The sequence below is a fragment of the Mercenaria mercenaria genome, chromosome 13, assembly GCF_021730395.1.
Source record: "Mercenaria mercenaria strain notata chromosome 13, MADL_Memer_1, whole genome shotgun sequence".
NCBI classification, from domain to species: domain Eukaryota; kingdom Metazoa; phylum Mollusca; class Bivalvia; order Venerida; family Veneridae; genus Mercenaria; species Mercenaria mercenaria.
This window is the reverse complement of record NC_069373.1, coordinates 23,035,545-23,058,499: the sequence shown is the minus strand read 5'-3', so window position 1 is coordinate 23,058,499 and position 22,955 is coordinate 23,035,545. Positions and strand designations below refer to the sequence as shown.

The following is a 22,955-nucleotide window of genomic DNA, read 5'->3' as shown; positions in this document are numbered from 1 at the left end:
GAAGATTGTCGTTGTTAAAACTGGTGCTGTCGTTACTCTTATCGTGACGGTGTTTGTTGTGAGAAGTGTTGTTGCTGGAGTAGTTGTTGGTATTGGGTTGGTGCTGGTTGTTGTTGCTGCCGTTGATGTATCAGTGCGGGTCGCTGTTTGACATGTTTTTGTTGTTGTTGTTTTTACATTTGGTGCTGGTCACTGCTGGAGAAGTCGTTGTTGTTGCTCTATCGGTACAGGTTGCTGTTCGAGTTGTAGTTGTCACGTTGGTGCAGGTCACTGGTAGAGATGTTGTTGTTTTTGCTACTTTGGCTGTCTTAAACCACACAGAAGTTAGAAATTTAACGTCAATCCCAAGGATAGTTGCTAGTTCAGAATTAACTGAAGTCAAATCTGGATAAAACCTCCAGGGACCTGTAGGTGGAGTGAAGTTGGGATCCAGCGACATCATTTTCTGGATGAGGGGTGTTGTGACGGCTGGATCCCTTAAACCGGCATCTTGTATCTATGCTTTGACAACTTCGTTATTGGTGCTTAGAAAAATGACAACTGCATCTTGATTAGACAGATTAATTTGCTTTATAGTAAACAATGGACCGTGCTGTCTTTTGTTTGCCTTCTGAGGGTTGGCAGCCATTGACCTTGCTGTCCGCCAACCCTCTCGCCAGCCTATAATTCCTGGGACACGCCCAGTTGCCTATCTGGTGATGGCTTCACGGACAAAGTTGGCCTCCTCGGAGTAATTTGACTGCTTATGGTACGTCTGTATGAATGACTCAGGATCCCTGGCAAAGAAGAAGCAGTTCTCCAGGGACAGTGCTCTTGGAGGAAACTCCTGATATATAATCTTGTGGTGATCCCGTACATGCCGTTTAAGATCTTGCGGATGGCGAAATTCACGTGCCTTCTGTTCCACGCACAGACAACACTGTCAGAAGTATGGTTTGCCTTGATGTTATGGTTTGAAAGCTCCCTCTGGTTATTAAACACCGACGGACACTTGTCACAAGGGAACGTTGCACTGCCCGATGATTTACCAACTGGAATGTACAATATACTAAAGTTTAGTTACCCAGCAAATATCATCTTGAATAATTTCACAGTTCAGCAATACATCACATTGACTTATCTTAATATATTCGGAACTTAATTGACTGATTTCGTGCAACTATTGCTGTGTCTACCGGTCGACTCACAAGTCGCAAAAAATATTCTTGTTGACTTCACATCTATATCAAGTTGAATACTATATCAGGATGTAACATTAAGCACAAATACTGAGCAAATCGCAGGTGGGTGATCAGTCCTTCTTCATTACTCAAGTTGAGCGCTCAAAAAGAAGAATATATACGTGCACGCTTTGACGGAGGTCATTGTCTCACTCATATCACTCATATCACTTCTACACAAGAATTATGTTTTAACTGAATCGGACGGCAGTTTTATTTTTCATGCACATCTAAGCCGGTTGAATTGATATGAATTATAATTGTGATGACAAAATAATTATTCAGGTGGGTGGGGGCATATTTTCCTGTCGAATATTGACTGTGTTAACTCATATAAGCACAGGTACTGATGACTGGAACTGTTACGGGTAGTGAACCTGGGGAAGTATTACTGAAGTGCCATTCAGGTATATGTGAGCAATTGTACAAAGCAAGTCTGTCTATATGTATTGCTTTTGCTGGAACACTTGGTAAACGTTTGACTAGGTATACTGGGTCATCTTTTTTTTTCGAAACTATGTAAGGACCTTTCCATTGTGCGGATAACTTACTGCAAACACCATGGCGTCTAGATGTATCATGCAACCATAGGGATCTCCCGGGTTGGAAGTTCGCTTTTTGGCATTCAGGTCGTAATGCCGCTTGCGATACTGGCTTTTGGTGTGAAAGGTTTTTCGTGCAATTTCATGAACACTTTCTAGCTGCTGTTGGAGGTTTTCTTCATAGGTTTCTGGTGTCAGTTGCACTACTTTGTGGGGATAAACCTATAAAGGCTTGCAGAGACAGGACATTCTCCCTCCCAAACACCATTTTATTTGGAGTTTGACCTGTGCTGGCGTGAACTGAAGACCGATAGGCCATCATAACCTGATAGTACTGATCCCATGCGCGCTGGTTTGTGTTGCAAATATATCCAGTGCACTTGTGGTTCAAGTACTTGCGTCAGACCCATAGGTGATTTAGGGGGTTTAGAGGGTTACGTGCTGCGCACATGTGACATTTCATGCAGAACTTTTCAACATTACCCTTCATACCAGGCCAGTAAATGGTTTGTCTGATTTTCTCTAGTGTCTTATCGGAGCCTTAGTGGGCTGACGAATGAATATCATGCATGCAATGAAGCACGTAGCCTCTTCGCTGTATAGGCACCACCAGTAGGCGATAGTGATGATCACTGTCATCATACCAGGTGCGAAACAGACAACCGTCATGTAGAGATAACCGGTCCCACATACGCCACAGTACTTCAGTAGTATTGTTTGTACCAGCAACTTGTTGCCAAGGAGGTCTTTTGTCTGAAATCTCTAGTGCATTTATGATAAAATGAATAGAAGAATCACCAAGCGGCCGATCTCTAATTTCTTTAGATGACCGGTTTGGAATTACAAAAGATATGTGTTTAAAAACAGAAAAAGAATCAGTCTGACTTCGTGTTGCTGCACGTGCTACATGTGAATCAGGATTGTCAGAAAAGGGCAAGAGAGCAGAAGGGTCTGAATCGCAATTGTGTTTCTGCAAAGGTGTATCGTCTGAATCATTGTCTACATTAATTCCATTGGTCACATTATCACTTGCATTTTATTGCTTAGAACATTTTGTGCAAGATGATCTGGAGAGTGCATCTGCATTTCGATGTTGGGTGCCTGGGCGATGGGTCGCATTTAAGTCATATGTGCCCAGTACTTCAAGCCATCTTGCGACTTGACCAGAGGGCTGTTTAAGGTTCCTCATCCATGAGACCACAGCATTATCAGTTCTCAATAAGATGGGTTGCCCATACAAATAAAGGTGAAATGCCTTGAGTGCATGGACAACCGCTAGGAGTTCTTTTCTGGTTACGCAATAGCTTTTCTCATGTTGGTTTAAACTTTTACTGTAGCATGCGATAACAACTTCTCTGTTGTCTTGTAGTTGCGAGAGTACTGATCCGGTAGCAAAATGGCTCGCATCCGTGTCAAGTAAGAACTTCGCATCTGGTCTTGGATAACCTAGTATTGGAGCTGACGTCAAAGCTTGTTTAAGTTGATCAAAGGCATTTGCGCAATCTTCCGTCCATAGAAACTTGTTACTTTTCTCACAAAGCTTGTGCAGTGGGCGAGCTATTTTGGCATAGCCATGTACAAAACGTCTGTAATACGAACAAAGTCCGAGAAAAGATTTTGTCGTTTTTGCATTGTGGGGTATGGGCCAGTCGCGAACCGCTTTGATTTTCTCAGGATCAGTGGCTACCCCATCCTCTGAAACTAAATGTCCTAAGAATTTGAGCTGCTTTTGGAAAAAGATGCATTTTGATGGTTTATATTTCAGACAAGCGTGCTGTAAGCGTTCGAAAATATGTTCTAGGCATTCAAGACCTTCACCTACTGTTGTACATGGCACAATGATGTCGTCCATATATAAGAGACATTCAATCCATTGTAGGCCACGGAGAACATTTTCCATCAGTCTTTCAAATTTCGATGGCGCATTTTTGAGACCAAAACTCATTACTGAAAATTGATATAAACCCATAGTAGTAGCGTAGCAAATGCTGTTTTCTCTTTATCTTCTTCTCTCATACCAACTTGCCAGTAGCCACTGTTCAGATCTAGAGAACTGAAATACTTAGACCCGGACAGTGCATCAATGCAGTCGTACACACGGGGAAGAGGGTAGGCATCTTTTATTGTAAGATCATTCAATTTTCGATAATCGATGCAAAATCTAGGGGTGCCGTCCTTTTTAGTAACTAATACTACGGGTGATGCCCAAGCACTTTTAGAAGGTTCAATGATACCTCTTTTTAGCATTTTATCAACTTCATCTTTTTCGATTTGACGCTTACCGAGGGGCAAACGCCTGGGAGGTTGCAGTAGTTGAACAAGGCTTTGTTTTCCAGGTTCAGTAAGATGCGTAGAGCTACGTTCAAGGAGATCTAAAAGGTTGTCAGGGAAAGGAGTATATTCTGTAGGTTCTAGTACTGAGGCAATCCTCTCCTGTTGAATTTCTGGTTCAAAGTAAGACTCACATGTACCTAAAGTAGTTTTCTTATATAATGTTATATCCCACCCATGATGCAAACTTCACTTTTTGCCATGAGTTCAATTGAAGGCTCTACAAAATCTCTGCTGTGTCAAGTGTTCTTTTTGTGGTATTTTAATGGAGACCTTCTTGCGAGTATAGGACGGAAGTTTCACGATCTCTTGAAGTTCAACTCTACAAGCTTGACCACCTGTCCAAAGTGGGACAAAATTCTGACCTATTACAAGACAAGACTTTCTGTTATTAATGCTGTCAACATGTTGGCGCAAAAACTCTTGACCTAAAATACCGTCTGTCTCCATGCTGCAGACGACAAAAAAATAGATCAAAACGTTCATTGGCCATTTCAATCAGGAGATCAACACTTCCTGTGACAGCCATGGAGTCCCCATTTATAGTCTTAAGTACCTTAGACATCGGACAAAGTTGAAAGTGCGTTCAGTTCCGATTTCACGTAACGTTTTCTTAGAAAGTAGTGAAGTAGCTGCACTACAGTCTATTAGAAAATTTATAAATGCAGAACATAAAAACCATTGTCATATTTATTGAAATTCGAACCTGAACGAGCTGAGTGAATTTCGTGATGTGTATTTTGTAATGTAGGCCTATTTGTTGACATTGTTGCTGACCCTTGGCCTTCAGAGTCAGCGCAAATTATTTTTCCTGCCTCGGTCCAGAAGAGGAGTTTGCCTTAATATCAGGTATTGTTGCTGAAATGTCGCACATCAGTATTTCTTTGAATGTTGTCATGTACATTATGTTACTGGGGATGTCCGAATGCATTTTGCCTATTTCTGTTAGTGCGGTTATGCCTGACATTGAGATTTTTTGGACATGATGCCCACATGTGATCGGTTGAATTACAACCAAAACATGTTTTAACACTTCTCGGCTGTGGTGTGGATCTGTGAGTGAACATTTCGTGATGATTCTATTTTATCAAATCGTGACTCGATGCGTTTGAGGGACAATTCAATGTCTGAACTCGTGTTGCGCGAATCGCAAGCTCGAACATTTGACACATGAGTCCCGAGAATGGACTGGTAACGCTCGATTACCGCTACCGTATCGTTGATAGTAGAGCAGTTATGATCCATGAACCTACATTTCATTTCAGTTGAAACTAGTTTGTACAGCTGATTCAATGCTAGTTTCTCTTGTGAATGGTGATCAAGGTCGGAATACGCTTTTTGGGAGAGCTGCCGGAGATCATCTGCCAGTTATGCAATGCTCTCCTCCTTTAAACGACGCCTGTTTTCTAACTTGCTTAGCCATAAACATTGATGTTTACTGCTGCTACCGAAGCGCTCAGACAGACGGCCAGACAAAAGCCGAAAATCACGTCGTTTATGCTCTGTTAGACTCGTGTAAAAATTCCTTGCCGGACCGCGTAAACTTGTAGCAAGCATTAAAAAACTTTCGTTTTGTTGTCCCATAGAGACAACTTGGAACAGTCTTCGAAATGAAATACATACTGTTCAAAACTATCCGATCCGTCATACGTGTCAGGTTTAATCATTGTATGCTGGGGTGTAGCACGTAGGGGACTGCGGTATACATTGTCGCCACGATCTGAATCAAAATGATACGCAGGTTCATACAGAGGGGTCCTATTTTCATTGATGTCGTTCATTCTGTCGGGAATACGGAATGTTCGCGGTGCTGGATTATGACAGTTTTTCGCATGTGTCTCACCGCATCATTATGTTGCGGAGCAGAGTTTGTGTTATTTTGTGAGGTATCATGTCTAGATCCAGTACTTTCATAATTGTTGAAATTGATTAACATTTCTGAATTATCAGTTGCGTCTATCGTCTGCGTTTCGGATGAAATATCACGTTCATCAGGCTGATCAAATGAAATCTCAGGGTCAGTTGTAGCCATTTTGATATGTTTATTGAAAAAATAAGTTGACAATCTTTTTACCTATGTGTTTATTTATTTAGTTGCATAGATCTATATAAATGAATAAAACTTAAAAATACATGTAGGTGTTTCAGTTCGATCACTCGGTCTGTTTTATTAAGCACTTACAGACCACGCTTCTGACATCAAAATTGTAAGCACCCAGGCTTTTGGATTTCCGACAAATATGTATACAGGATGGACTAGGAATAGTTAATCTGCACTTTTAGTCACTCTTATCATGTTCTCTGAGTAAATCGCATCATTGCTGTGTCAGTCTTGTCGAGTGGAAGATCTACGTTGTTTCAGTTGATCTGTTCTGGTGGAGAAAGCTTAGCGAGAAAGTTGAGCCAGTGGTGAGAAAGTTGTTTGTGACTAAGAGCACGGATTACGAAGAAACCATTTCTATAAATGGTTTGTTGTAGATATGGATCGGGCTATGGTAGAGGAACTGATCCTATAAATACACTCTAAAAGATAACAGGAATGAAGTTCAGAGCTTTATATGTTATTTAATTTAACGATAACGTTCCGCTTAAGTTCTACTGAAATCATATTTTATAGAGATCTACGATATATTTCACGATTCTAGAGCCCAGATTGCTGGAACGTGCGTCCTTTTATAAGTGACGCGATGCTGTAAGGGATGCTGGAAAGCTTGGGACCAATCAAAATCCTTGACACAAAAAGCGCGCTGTCAGTTTAATCAGGTCAAAATTAAATAACATGGAATTAACGTAAACTGTTCTGCTATAAAGAGATAAAAAGGTAAGGACAGATACAGAGAATTGATTCAAAAAGGGAAACTGATATAATTGTCTCCGATAAACCAAAATAGAGACAAAAATATAGCGTCCCAGCATTTTTCAGCATTGCGCGTTCAAAGCAAACAAATAGTTACACGGAGCGTTCGAGAATATTCCCGAAGTTTGCTCATTACATACTCGTTACTTTAGAAACAATCAAAGTTAACAAAACAGTAATCAATAGCAATATAAATCAGTCATTTAAACATTCCCTGCAAAATTACTAAAATTCATGCGCAAAAATTCTTATCAAAAATGGCGGACATATTCAACTCGTAAATACAGCATGCAGGAATGCTGGAAATCGAAATATTAACAAAAGTGATTTATAACAAGCAAAGATTCTCTAATGAATTCAAAGTATTATGTCAATACTAAACATACATTCAAGGAAACTAGATTAAAATCTGTATTTTGCACATGGTGAGTACTGGTTCGTAAAGTGAATGATATCCGGATACCAGAAAGTTCGGTTATCAGATTTCCAGCTATTACATTACCAAATATCAAAAACATATGCCTTGCAGTTTCAGGCAAGAAGATTTTTAAAGTTTTTCCTATATAAGTCTATGTAAAACTTGGGATCCCCAGGACAGGGCCTCTTTCTCCCCAGGGATATAATTTGAACAATTTTGGTAGTAGACCACTAGGCAATGCGACATACCAAATATCAAACGCATAGGACTTGCAGTTTCAGGCAAGAAGATTGTTAAAGTTTTTCCTATGTAAGTCTATGTAAAACTTGGGACCCCCTGGGTGGGGCCTCTTTTCAACATGGGGGAGGGGGGCATAATTTGAATAATCGTGGTAGAGGACCACTAGGCAATGCAACATACCAAATATCAAAAGCCTATGCCTTGCAATTTCAGACAAGAAGATTTTTATAAGTTTTTTTCCTATATATGTCTATGTAAAACTAGGGACCCCCGTGGCGGGGCCTCTTTTCACCCAAGGGTAATAATTTGAACAATCTTGGTACATACACAATTCTACATACCAAATATCAAAAGCCTAGGTCTTGTTGTTTCAGACAAGAAGATTTTTAAAGTTTGTTCCTATACAAGTCTATATAAACCATGTGACCCCCGCCCCCACTTCCCTGGGAGGACCCATATTCCACCCTAGGGGGATAATTTGAACAATCTTGGTAGAGGCCCACTAGAATGATGCTACATACTAGATATCAAAGGCCTTATGGTTGTGGACGAGAAGATTCTCAAAGTTTTTCCCTATATAAGTCTATCTAAACCATGTAACCCCCAGGGCGATAATTTGAACAATCTTGGTAGAGGCTCACTAGATAATATCAAAGCCCTAGGCCTTGTGGTTTTGGACAAGAAATTTTTTGAAGTTTTTGCTTCCGGTTGCCATGGCAACCAAAGTTCTGTATGGAATTCAATTCTTTTAACAACTTTTAAAGAAGACCATCCAAGGATCATCCCTGTGAAGTTTCATCAAAATTAGCTTGGTGATTTAGGAGGAGATGTTGTTTAAAGGAAAGTGTGGACGGACGGACGCTGGACGGTGAGTGATCACAATAGCTCACCCTGAGCCTTTGGCTCAGATGAGCTAAATAAAAAAAAAATGAAAAAAAATGGCGCTGTTAAAGAATATTTCATCATTCAAAATACTTATAAATCACGGCGCTGTCAGCAAACCTAACCTTACCGATTATTAAAGGTCAAAAGTCAACTTCGTGTGGGATTAAAATAGATCATGAACAGAGGCATTTTTGTTATTTGTAAATCTGCATTATTCAAGGCCAAACTTGCTGTTTAAAGGTCAAACTAAAAAAAAAGTTGTTATTTTTGTTAAAAATAACTGTTCAAGAACAAATAAGATAAGGATCTGTGAATATTATTGAAAGAAAATGTTTTTCAACAAAAATCCAGTTTCTTTAAAACAACCGTCTCCGAGGTAAAAGGCAACTACATACACGTGTAACAACACGAAAATTCAAATCACAACGTCGTCCCCTCCCTACTTAACCCTCCATTATTTTTTGGCGGCATCCCAGGTCACCTGTTCCCTGATCTTTCATGGCGGTATTTTTCGCCCGGATATGTGAAAATATATATTTGTTAAGGTATTGTTCGGCAAAATAAATATTGCCCTTTTTCAGTCAACACTTAGTTCACTCTTATATTTTCCCATACATAGTCCTCAGGGTCAGTGCTTCGTTGTGAACAGATGCACATAAATGAATTTTATAGGTAGATAAAATTATTTATGTCATTGTTGTACATTTGGGGCGGATCGGTCCCATTCTGAATTATGTTAATTTATGTACTACGGTTAAAGCCAATCAGGGAGTTCCTTTTATCACGTGATACCGTTGAACCAATCGGGAAACGGCATCTTCCTTCGTCAACATTCAAGGATGAATAGCACGGTTCTTTCTTTAATTTTATTTTGGCTAATTTCTGGTTTTATCTTACCACCACCTCCCATTCCACCTCCTCTTTCAAGTGATAATTTTCTAATTCTGAAAGATTTCTCTTAATATGTAAATTCATCTACTTTTCTTGATATGTTTTCGGCGGTTTTATCCGCCCTAATATGTGAATATATATATTTGTTATGGTATTGGGCTGTAACTTCATCCAGATATGAGAATATATCTATTTGTTAAGGGCGGTATTTTTCGCCCAGATATTTGAAAAAATATATTTGTTAAGGTATTGTTCGGCAAAATAAATATTGCCCTTTTTCAGTCAACACTTAGTTCACTGAGTCTCTTATATTTTCCCATACATAGTCCTCAGGGTCAGTGCTTCGTTGTGAACAGATGCACATAAAATGTTTCAATTCAAGTTCTTCTATAAAACAATTTTGAAAATAACAGATTTTATTTTTTCTGTCTGGTATTTATTTTACATCCGCCTAGCATACAGCTATAGACATAACCATTTTAATGAAAATGTTAGATAATATGCAACAGCTGTTCTTTTATAAAGCATTGCCTTTATAGTGTATGAAAATTCTTAATACACATGTATAACATTTGAAATTATACGTTTCTGGCATTATATTTTGAAATCATTGTTGGTATCTGGTTTATTTTATAGTATTTTGGCTCTTAGGTATTAATAATTGCTTAAATATAGTCAGGACACAAAGACAGTCGTCTGGAACCAAAAAATGTAGTCACATTAAAATATTGGGGACCAGGTTTTATTCAGTCTGTTTATCTGACACCATGGTACATGCAAATGTCAAACACCACCTAGTAATCAATGTTTTCTGGCTGTCAAGAGTCAAGTTCAGTTTTAATAGTGCCACAGCAACAAGAAGAGGTCATTTCTTCTATAAAACACCTCTTGATATCAGGAATTCAGCAAAGGTCCCAGAGGACCCGAAAATATATAACAACATGTTCCAATTTTCAAATTGTCTTTATTTCCAGATACTTCTATAGGATTATGCAAGCAGAAACAGACAGCATGTTTACTTTTTCTTTAAGGAAGTCTCCCTTGGTGTCTACATCATATTGCGTTAGTTTTGTTCGGTGTTCTGTCCTTCGATACAAAAAAAATCCTACCTACGTACCTCTTTTTTTTCAAGGAGACTGGAAACACACATATTTTTTGGCCTTACTTGCACAGAACTGGTTAGTATCTGGTACATTATCCAGGGACGCTGATTAACAGCCCGCCGTTACTTTACTGAAATATTCTTCTCCGTTTAATATAATGTCTAGTTTTAGATAATTTGCAAGTTTTGGGGTGATGGGCCCGTTATCACACTTGGAAATATCAAAGTGACTGTGTGTTCTCCCTATAGGCGGCTCGGCATTCTCCTTGTACATTGTTAACCATAATGTTGTTTGATGTGATATGTTTATGTCAGATGCCCATAACAGCCTTGACTTCAAATAACACTTATTAAAAAAAACTTCGGTAACTATTAAACATGCAAAAGGAAGTCTTTAAATGAGCCGTGCCATGGGAAAACCAACATAGTGGGTATGCGACCAGCATGGATCCAGACCAGCCTGCGCATCCGCGCAGTCTGGTCAGGATCCATGCTGTTCGCTAATAGTTTCTCCAATTCCAATAGGCTTTAAAAGCGAACAGCATGGAGCCTGACCAGACTGCGCGGATGCGCAGGCTGGTCTGGATCCATGCTGGTCGCATACCCACTATGTTGGTTTTCTCATGGCACGGCTCAAATGTCAATTTTGGACCTCCTTGAAGTATTTAAAACAATTTCTATTGATAAACGTCTGGGTCTTTTCTTAACGCAAACATTTAGTGTCACATAATTGTATGGGCCTATTGAATTACAGGGCAAGTTCGCCAAAGGTCAATGTTACAGTCAATCTGACTAAAGTACTTGATCTTCTAAACGAAGATCTGAGAACGACCCATTCACATTCGTCTTCTGTATATTTTGGATTTCCAGTATTGCTATTTTTATTTTATCCAATCAGACGACTTGTTCGAATGTCAAAGAGTAAGAAAAATGTGCAGTCATTCCAGGGCTCGAACCCGGGACCGCTCGCTTACAAAGCAAGTGGCCTACCGACTGAGCTAACCGGCTACCTGGTACATTATGACATAAAAATTGTAAATATCAAAAGTCAAGGCTACAGGTAGATTTGCAAGATGTTGTAAGTTAGGTTCTGATTGGCTAGCGAAAGGGTAGTCAGAACGAGGCAATGAATAGGTCGTTCTCAGATCCTATGCGTAGCGTAATAGGATATGTACTTTAGTCAGATTGATGTTACAGTGACATTGAGACTGGTTAACGCTCTTGAATTCCTCTTGTATATTGTGGAGTACCATTTTGAGAAAAATAATAATGTAAAGAAATATCAAAAAGACAAAACATTTTAAATACTTTTAATGGTATTGCATCATAAACTGCAATACATGATTGGGTATCATAACCTGTATATAACTGTATATAAACTGCATGAATATAATATTTATTCAATTATATATCTAATGAAAGCGCACTCGACTATCTGTAACCATAATTCGTCGGCTTACAAACAAAAGCTTTACGAAAATATTTTAGGGTAAAAAATGAGGCATAATTTTGTAAAGTATAAATTAAGAGTTATGGAACCTGGCTCAACATTTGTAAGCATTCAGTACAATACTATAGTAGTTTCTGAGAAACCTGTTTACATGTAAAACTTTTATCAGCATTTCAAGATCAAAACCGTCGTAATTTTGCCAAAAGGTAAGCTAGTGAAATGAGATATGCCACTTGAGGTCATCTCGTGACAACAAAAAGTGTGTGGAGTCAAACAAAACATTTGGTTCAGTAGTTTGAGAAACATGCTTACATGTGAAGCATTAAAGTTGCTGTGTCAAAAAAACAAGTGAATAAAATGTAAGTGTTGAAACCTGCTCTATGAGATCATCTGAAAGTGCTCACACTTTCACAAAATGCCTATGCTAAACAAGTCTGGAGCAACAGAAAGCCATTGAACCCTTTTCTGTTTTAAACATTGCATTAAAACATATTTTTTGGACTTCAAAAATTATGCATCATAAAAATCTGAAAAAGAGAAGTAATGCTAACAAAACTGAAGGCAGCAAAGTTATTTCTATCTTAATATGCATCATATGTTATGCTTAATAAATGGACAAAGTTTGAAAGAAATATCTTCATTATTTTTCAAGAAATATTAGTTTTTATATCGAAAGCCTGATCGGGCAATGTTACCAGCCTGCTAGAAGGGGCATAATTTGACAAAACAAGCCATGAAGACCGTTTATAGCTCACCTAGTTTCAGAGTTCTTGCAGATATAACACGAAACATTTCTGCCAAATTACTCTGAAATCTGGCCTGTAGATTCAGCTGCGAAGATTATCGCAGTTTCGGAATCAGTTGAAATTTTTTGGTAGAGGGAAACTGAAGGAACATTCCCGTGATCAGACCAGCGGTTTAGGAGCGGTTGTCGATTGAAGATCTTTCTTATTCAAATTATAGCCCTGGCGGCCATGTTTACGACGAAATGGAATAATTTAAAAACATTCTTAAAGGTTCACCAAAGATACGTGTGTAAAAATATTTTTGAATAGGGTCACGAGGTTTTCATAACAGATAGTCAAAGGAAAAGTGACTGGCTGCCAGACTGTGCTCTAGTGAGCTTATTAAAGCTAGATTTATGTAACTTGCTCCGTGAGGTCATCACACGATGACAAAGACTTGTGTGGAGTTTTGAAGCATTCGGCCTCGCAGTTTCCAAGAAACTTGCTTGCATGCAAAACTTTTAAGTTAAAAAGGGGGCAGAGTATTGACAAAATGTAAGTTAGAGTTATGTAACTGGTCCTATGAAAGCATTCGGTAAAGTAGTTTCTGAGAAACTTGCTTACATGCAAAACTTTTGTGACGCTGACGCCGACAACAATGTGATATCAGAAACTAGATATTATTTGAAAATTTCATACATAAAGTCGAGCTAACTATATAAAAAAGCTTTAAAAACTTCCTCCCTTTGCGTTTAAAACAATGCTTGGTATATACCAATGGTTGTATCTAGCCTTAAAAGAGAGCTCACTGAATATAAGTATAAAACATTAACTAATTCAATACTTTTACATGTCCCTGAAGCTTTCCATTTATCTAATAACAGTAGATGCTATAACAAAGTCTTGCTCAATTCTTACGTGTAGCTTTGTTGTAACTTATTTACTGTCACCGTTACCTTTGACCACTGACCTTAAAATCAACACAGGTCATTCAGTGTACAAGTGCAATGTGTCTGTTTCTGTACTCACAGTTACTATGACCTTGACCTTTGACCAACTGAACCCAAAATCAATAGCAGTAATGCACCACCCATGTACAATGTGCATTCCAAATTTGAGGATCATAGACTGAAGCATATTTAAGTTATTGAGCGGGAATGAAATTGCTAACAGGCAGACGGACGTACGTACAGACGATCTGCTCCTTTTAAAAAAAACGTCCATTCGGGCGTGTGAAAAGAGACATTATCATTAAACGTGGTAAACAGGTGATCCTCTTGCTTTAAAGCAGACACACTGCCCATAGGCATTGGATGACCCCTACTGGCTTTGAGGGCACAAGGTCAAAGGTCAAGTTCACACTGACTGTTGGTACAAAAGCAACTCAAAATTTGCAAGCATGTTGCCAGTGGGCAAGCTGATGAACCACACTGATTTCAATCTCAGTAGGTCAAAGATTAAAATTACATTGTAAAAAAAAAAAACAAACATTCAACACTGCCCCTCTTGATTTTTAGATTTTTTTAGCCAAAGGTCCTGTGACCAGGTATCTGCCATGCGAATTGATAACAGGTACATAACATGTGATCGTGCTGATCATCCACCTATCTGTTTGCAATTGAGTTTCTGAACAATAACTTCAGAATGCTTTGAACTATGTTTCTTAGTCCTGAAAATCATATTACTTCCGACGCATTATGCTCTGCACAGCGGCGCTCTTGTTGTCATAATATTATGTTTTAAGCAACCAGAATTTTTTACGAAACTACAGAATAAAATACCGTGCATAATCATGCAATCTTTTTTTAAAACATCTGTCATACTTTTAAAGATATCACAGTACCTAGAGTTTGCACGGACAACGGACAGACGGAGAACAGAATATATTTCCCTTGGCCAAAATCGGCAGCGAACAATTACAATTTGACTACGTTCTTGAATGCATATATGATAACAAACTCAATTTTTATATGAAATTAAACAACACAAAAACAAACATAGAAGCACATGAGTTTGAAATAACAACAAAATACACTCAGATCATTATTTCCTAGTTTGATGATAAATATACTAAAAAGAGACATTTACAATATTCATGGACTGTGCCGCTGATGTCTGTTTTCCATCATCCACCTCCCTCCTGCATCGCCCACCCTCCTCCTGCATCGCCCACCTCCCTCCTGAAGTCCTCAGTTTAATCTTTACTTGTTGAAGAAGAGGAAGGTAAATATATCTTGTACTATGTAATTTTATCCCTAAATTCAAATACTTTAGTGGTAATTGTCTTTCCTTACATCTGCGGCGACCTTCCGGAGTACTAACCTTGATAATTTTCGTACATAATATGAGCCGCGCCATGAGAAAACCAACATAGTAGCTTTGCGACCAGCATGGATCCAGACCATGCAGCCTGCGCATCCGCACAGTCTGGTCAGGATCCATGCTGTTCGCTAACAGTTTCTCTAATTGCAACAGACTTTGAAAGCGAACAGCATGGATCCTGACCAGACTACGCGGATGCGCAGGCTGGTCTGGATCCATGCTGGTCGCAAAGCCACTATGTTGGTTTTCTCATGGCACGGCTCATATAATTCTTTCCTAACAGTAAGTATTTCGAGTCGTCCCCTAGATTACTCGAGCAGGAAGAACTCTGACCAACAATAGCAATAACTAGCCCTGTTGTTTTACAAGCAAGCACTGCGAACTATATTTGTTCTGAATGTACGTATTCTTTGATCACGTTATACATGTATTGTAATTTTTAGTTCATTCATACACAAAATATTAACATTCAAATTCAGAAAAAAAAATCTTTTTTTTTTAACAATACGTGCATCCCAATCTGCACGCACACCCATACCCTGACAGTAGATAGCGTAACTACCGACTTATACATTTAGAATTTAGCACATAATAATAAATATTTCATGTAACAAATAATAAAAAAAATGCATACAAGCTCTTGCAAAAATACATAATAAATACCTGCTTATTTTGTAAATGTCAATTTGTAACGATCATTAGCTGCCTTCATATGATTTGGACCTTTTTCTTTTTTTGTGTCTCGTCACCTTTTTACACGAAAACGACCTCTTTGCCGAGTATTATACGTAATGTATTCATACTTTACATGTAAAACGGTATTACTTAACTATGTATCTTCTCTTTTTATGTTTCTTATGTAATTTACGTACGCTTGCGGACAACATATCTATATTATAAAAAGATCTACGTGCATTGAATTTTTAACAGGCAGATCTACTACTCTCAAAGCAAAACAAACGCAGTGTTGTCGTTTTGGCTCTCGCGATTTTCAAAGTTTGTGAAAGTTTTCAAAATGAAAGAGGTCCAACATATCGCGTAATGACAGCTAACGGTCCAAACAAAATCAGAAGCGCACCAAGTTTCTGTACGTGGTCCAATAAAATCTCAATCTAAAAATACGAATTCTACATTGTATAGCAAAATATTAAACACAATTGTTTAAAACAAATCTTTTAAAAACTAAATAGTATATGTCCTATTTGCTTGACAAGTAGGTTTATGTTTTAATGATTAACACTGTATTGGACATATATCTTCTCTAAAGTTCTATTTTGGACACAATAATGGAAGACTTCAAAGTTGTGAGAACTGACTAAAATGTCATTCGTCTGAAAACATAATTTGTGTGTGCATGTGCGCTAAGCGCCTGGTCTCAAAGGTGAAAGCGTAAAAAATAAAGTCAATGCCAGCACCCATGTAATAATGCCCGTTATAACACCACATATCACAAATATCTTCGCCCTCTTTGCTTGTTTCCGACATTCCACTTCATCTCCTAACTGCCAGGCATAGTTCGCTTTTACTGAAATTGAGAAAAAGTATACATGACTGACTAGATTAACTCAATGTTTTGGTCTACGCTTAAGCTGTTCTGATAGTTCACCCGGCGTGTTCGTCCCTCTATACCCATCTTTCTAACCTTCACTAAAAGAGCAAAACAATAGCATTGCTGTACACCCGAATCGCTGACGTTGTTTTATTTTGCTGTCATGGTTATCATTATTGACTGATAAATACGGTCCGAGGTAACCTTTTACCAAATGACATCGAAAACAGCAAGGGTCATGCTCTGATTACAGGCAATCATCCTGTAAAGACTGACAGTCAAATTAGTCTAGGCTCTGAGCGAAAATCATTTTAGTCTTTGACCTACTGACACCAAACTGATACTAGTAGGAGTCATCTACTGACCGCAGCAATCATTCTATTAAGTTTGAAGACTGTAGGCCAAACAGGTATCAGTTATTGAGTGGAAATCGTTTTCAGTTTCGAGGCCACTGTGTCCTGGACCTTTCACCTACTGAACTAAAAATTTACATGAGTCATTTACGGGCCACATACAATCATCCTATGGTCAAAGCGATCTTCATTTATAGATCAGAAACCAACTGGTGTACAAACAGACAAACCGACCGACCGACAATTAGTAAAACAATTCTAAAAGGAGGTGGGGGATCGGGGGAGGGGGGGGGGGGGGCATACAAGTGGCTACGTTCAAAAGGGGGCATAATTTCATCAAAATGACTGCAAGAGTTATGGAACCTACGCCATTCATTTGGTATTATCATGGCGAAGGGATATGTGAAATTTCTTTTAATTTGTGATAGGTAGTCACTTAGACAATCGCGAATAAAATTTGCGGGAAAAATGGCAAAAAAGTTATGGGACCTTTGTAAATTAGTTGGTAATATCATGGCGAAGAAACGTGAAACGATTTAATTAGTCGCAATGTACAAAAAGGGGCATAATTTCATCAAGATGACAATAAGAGCTAAGAAACCCATGTTGAATTCATATGGCATTATCATGGCGAACTAATTTAGAGGTGACGGTTGATACTGAGATAATAACTCGCTGCCAATCGCAAATAAATTTTTTTAACAAGGCATAACTTCATCAAAATAATAGCAAGAGTTATGGAACCTATGTCATTCAACAGGTATTATTATGACGAAGAAAAATGAGAAGATTCATTCAATTGTAATGTGTAACAAACGCAAACAGAACTGAAAACCAGTATAAAAAAGTACAGAAAGCGGCATAATTTCATCAAAATGACAGTAAGTGTTACGGAACCTGTGTCATTCAGTCGGTATTATCATTGAGAAGGCAAGTATGAAGTTGTAGTCAGTTGTGATGAACACTGAATACCTGAGACATGAGCTTGCTGAGAATCATTAACAATGTGCCTACACAAAACGCCGCCGCGGACACCATCACTTAACAGTCTTTGGGTTTAGCAAGTTGAACGTTGATTTCAGACAACAAAACTGACAGAGAATTGCCAATATTTCTGTGAACACTATATATGGGTGTAACTCGGACAAGAAACTCCATGATATACAAAAGTCCATTTAAAGTTGACGATAGATACCAATTTTCATTTAAACTGTATGGAAACTACTGGAGTTTGGGATTTAGTTGTTATAGTTTAAGGTCCAAAAGTGGGCACACCCCCCCCCCCCCCCCCCAACCAATAACTGAGCGTGAAATTCACAATATGCGCATGTTGAAGACATATACAAAGATTAATCTGAGATGGGTTGAAACTGAGCGACTAGAGTCAACACGTTAGTGTGACTGACGGGAGGACAGTTGAAACAATATGTCTCCCGACAACAAACTAATGATTCATTAATTAGTTAGATTGTAGCTTGTTAAAGCAGAAGTAAAAAAAGTTTTTACAACTATTTCAACAAAACAATGGCGTATATATTTAAATGCCGGTTGTTCAAGCAAATTATTTAAATTACCGTACTCTGGTGTAACGCACAAAGTTAGATCTAGTTATAATTATACCGAGTGAATATGTCAAAATGACCTTATCTATCAAATACAGCATACATGACGTTTACTATATTCAAGATAGATTTGTTTATTTTAGCCGGGTTTAGCGCCGTTTTTCAGTTATGTAACGGCGAGCTTTTAACTTAACCAGCGTTTCTGTACCAGTACTATTCTGGTCTCCACAAGCGACTTCTAACTTCTCCACATGAATTAGATGTGGATGACGAGGTAGATACTATGGAACACAGGATTATTTCTGTGTTACATTCAAATAGAACATCTTGCATTGAGATTCATTAAAGTTTTAAGAATTACGTCAAATTATCCTAAGTTTTAATTATGTTCAGTGTCGTAATTGTAAATATAAAAATATTTTGCGAGCCAATAAAAATCTGAATGATTTACCAGTTGGTCCTTTAAACGATGTTACCAAGAAATCTTACTCTCATAATACTGAATGATCAGTAGGAAATGGCTACAGACAGTTCGTACTTTCGAAATTATGGAAGCATTTGCCAAAATGCTTGATACAAAACTCCTGAGTAGTGTTCGGGCATTCAATACTTACAGCCAAAGTGCCATCCAGCAATGCCCCAGCAAAAATTACACAGCATTATCACGAAACATGACGTCACAACAAAGTCTTTTGGTTTATCAGCAGGATCAGGCTTCGTCTGTACGACAACCGTGGTCTGTCCAGTCTCGGTACTAGTGTACTGAGGACAAAAAGAGAATCATTAATGTCACATCCACAAGTATTCTATGTATCATCAAATTAACAAAATCTTGGTTTTCGACAGTTAAACAAACTGGAAGTTGAAACGATGTCCTGCCAAAATGAATGCGCCATACCATGCAGATAATATCCGCGACATCGGCACCAAGGGCATTTATAAGTGCTGCCGAGTCTACAGGATACACTGTTACCCGTAAGTTATACATGTCAACAGAATAATACATGTTTGAAGTGATCGTTTTCTTTTAAAGATGTACATTTGTAATGTAGAAAATTATAATTTTTACACTAAACGCAACTCTGAAACTCTGTATACACTGTTTGATCTTACAAACCAAAAGGCAATGAAGAAAACATTAAAAAAAACCTATTCCAATAAAAAATATTCGCAAATGTGATCAACATATCAGGCTAAACTTCTTGTCTTAAACAATTTTGTTTCAATTAATGCTTTCATTATTGTTCTGTGTCTTATGAAGCAAATTCATGCAGTGAGTTTTTCATAATGTAACGTTCTAACCTAAACCTAAAATAGGACGTGCAGTGTATATATATATATATACAAAATAATTGTTTCTAGTTTCTGCATGGTCATGGTAATAAGAAACACAACGATTTTCCAGTATTTCAAACTGCTTATTAAGCAATAATTATGTCATGTCACTAATATAGGTTTTCCCATGTAACAGTCCAGTTATATAATATATGGGCCGTCCCAAGACAAAACCTGTATTAGTGATTGAGATGACAAAATAATCATGAAGAACAATCGAGGAACATGTTCAGTCACAGCTGAATAATGCTTTAGTTTTGCTATCTCTACGTGACATTTTCATACAAACATAAGATGAAACTGATAATATACCTTAACACCTGGCGCATCTGTACTGCCTGTTGTTATAACAGGTGTATTGTTGTTCTTGGCGAGGTCAATATGGACCTCTGTATGCTCTATGGTAGCTGCGCTGTTTCTTTTTCCATCTTTTAACCCCGCCTGCACCTCCACTTGAGCATTATCTTCATTCATCATCTTTAAAGATAATTAATATAAAATAACAAACGGAATTCTGTACTAAACGTTTTCATTTCAATATAAAAACGCATTTTTAGACCAATAGACTATCTACTACCATCTCCCCCGCCCACTCACTGCCGCACGTGCGCACGCACACACAAAGTGTTAAGGTGATTGTGTTTGAATCCCTCACCATACTCATGCAGTTCCCTATGTTTAAGCTTTATATGTTTTTCCAGGTTCCGAAATGTCACCTGCTTTTTCATTTGATTAATAACAGGGGTCTCCATGGTCGAGTGGTTAAGATTGCTGAATTGGAAACATTAACCCCTCACCGCTGGGGGCGGTGGGAGGGGGCGGGGTGTTTGGGATGGGGGGTTGAAACCTCAATTGACTTTGGGTGTAGAATTTTTTTTTTTGTGAGGAAGCTATCCAGCTAGCTTGCGGAAATGCAGTGGCCCTGAAATAAAGCTCTCCCGTGACAAGCTGGAAAGTTGCCGTATGACCTATGAAATGTCGTTGTGAAGTTAAACCTAACAAAACTTAACGACAGACCACCCGACCTTCCGGCTGGAGTAGAAACTATGTCGAAAGGGGCTTTGAATAGTGAGTGTATTTTAAGGAAATCGTTCCGTGTTCTTTAATCACAATAGATGTTTAAATTATTTTAGTATCAGCTGTGGAAATAAAGATAAAATAGTTTGTTTATTTCTAATATACACTAGATAAACGATTACAATAATAAAATCACAGATTGAGACGTGAAGATGGGGACAATTCAAGTACAAATGTATAAATAAGTCACAAGCGAATAAAAACTAATGAAAGCCACATATGTTGTAAAATATTATTGAACGGTTAAGAACCAATCCTTTAATGTCACAAAATATATATGAACAGGCATTTGAGTGCTTTACTGATTTTAAAAATAAAATATATAAATATATATACCTTAAATGTGTTTTATTTTCCTTCACATCTGTAGTTATTACAATGTACGATTCCTGTTGAAGTTTAACACCACCCAATCAAACATGTATAAAAAGCTGTTTACATCTGTGAAATCGTCCTTTACCTTTTGCTTTAATGTCACACCTGCGTGACGTCACGAAATAGTTTACCTGTGAAACGTTTAAAGGGAGGCTATGTAAAATATTAAATGTAGGTTAAAAACATAATATTTATCACTGCTTATAAAAGATAACGGACAATGACTGTTTTGGTCTACTGTTTTATTTTGGTTATTAGTTGCCAATATTTCCTTGTCAATTTAATCTTAAAATCATTATAACCTATTACAAGGTTATTAGCCATGCGTCAAAATAATACCACAGTACCAGCACGAGGGAGGTCGGGGAAGAGTCGGGGAGAGGTCTGTGAGGGAGGTCGGGGAGGGGCCTGTGATGAGGGCGTCAGCACCAGCACCAGATCAGCATGCACATTAAACGTGTATTGTTGAAAAATGGAGTATATGGTTGGAAATATGGAGCCTAAGGTTGGAAAGTACGGTGCATGTGGTTGAAAAATAAAAACGCGACTATGGTTGGGAGCAAAATGACCACTATGGTTGAAAAAGCATTTTCTGCCTACACAAAAATACTTACGTACTCAAAACTGATGTCAGTTTTATCCTGATGTCTCATTCCTTACTCAAGTATTTAGCTGGAACACAGCTAACCTTATCCCATGCAATTTAACTGAAGCGTGCAGGACCATATTGCTAAAAACCAGTTAACAGTATTGAAATCCTTCTATCCGCGTCATAGATATGGCTTCGGATTGACATAAAATAGAATAAAAAACCCACTCTTGAGAGTTTAGCGGGAAAAATGTGCGAACTGGTGTAGAAATTAGCTCTCGCAAATCTTTGAATGTAGACATTATTTAATGTTCTTACTAATGGATTTTTATATGGATTTATTCGTGAACATTAGCTGTTGCTGAAAATAGTGCTCTCATAAAGTTTTGGATCTTAATTAGGAGGTTATAATCAAAAATCTGGAGAACAATAGATTCTAACCTGTGAAATTGTGATTTAATACCTCCGGCTATATATATTGGATTACCTATCAATACAGTGTCGCATTATTTACAGATAATCAGGTAATCGTTTTGCTTAAAACATGGAGATAGACACCTCTATCACAGAATACGAGCCAAACATTTACGAAAACACTGATGTAAAAGTGCCAATTACAGCATCAGTAACCCAACAGCACAACATTCCAGACAAATATGATCTTGACATTTATGTTACCCCAATGCTCCCAAATACAAATCGTGAACACGCATATGAATCTGACGAGGATGATGACATCCCAAAGAGTACCATTGAACCCGAAAATTGCACAGACATTGTTGAACAGGAACGTCTCTTACTATTGGCTCGAGAACAACCAACTGACATGTTTGTTAACCATTTATTACTTGATTACGAACAATGTGAACAGAAACTTGAGAATACTAGACTCATGCTTTTCAGATATGTGCGAAAGCTAGAAAACTTTCCATTTGACAGCAATACTGAAATGAAACAAAGAATGAACACGCGTACTGGTGACAGTGCTGCTGTGAAGTTAGCCTATGATATACATGCACTACTTAGTGTTATTGAAGGGGCGGATTACTCTTCCATTAAAGAGCTGATCAGTAATTCAAAACGGAATACTGCAAGAAAGTCATTGGCCGTACAGATCCCAAACAACTGTCAA

At 38.1% G+C, this 22,955-nt stretch overlaps 1 protein-coding gene across 1 annotated transcript; it reads right to left on the bottom strand.

Annotated features, from left to right (window-relative positions):
* Positions 1 to 11,782: 11,782 nt before the first annotated feature.
* LOC123529360 (uncharacterized) lies at positions 11,783 to 21,353 on the bottom strand. Its single transcript, XM_045309672.2, has 4 exons — positions 21,196 to 21,353; positions 20,095 to 20,259; positions 19,062 to 19,209; positions 11,783 to 16,508 (listed from the first exon to the last, which is right to left on the bottom strand). The coding sequence occupies exons 2-4, from the start codon at positions 20,257 to 20,259 to the stop codon at positions 16,345 to 16,347; spliced, it is 477 nt and encodes a 158-aa protein (XP_045165607.2). The 5' UTR covers positions 21,196 to 21,353; the 3' UTR covers positions 11,783 to 16,344.
* Between the last annotated feature and the right edge of the window lie 1,602 nt (positions 21,354 to 22,955).

What these genes read in the sequence shown, in the direction of transcription:
- LOC123529360 (XM_045309672.2), bottom strand. Translation starts at nt 20,259, where the DNA reads ATGATGAATGAAGATAATGCTCAAGTGGAGGTGCAGGCGGGGTTAAAA. An exon ending in CAGATGCGCCAGGTGTTAAG is followed by an intron (nt 19,210 to 20,094) that starts GTATATTATCAG and finishes TTTTGTCCTCAG; the next exon opens with TACACTAGTACCGAGACTGG. An exon ending in TGCTGGATGGCACTTTGGCT is followed by an intron (nt 16,509 to 19,061) that starts GTAAGTATTGAA and finishes TCTCAATTTCAG; the next exon opens with TAAAAGCGAACTATGCCTGG.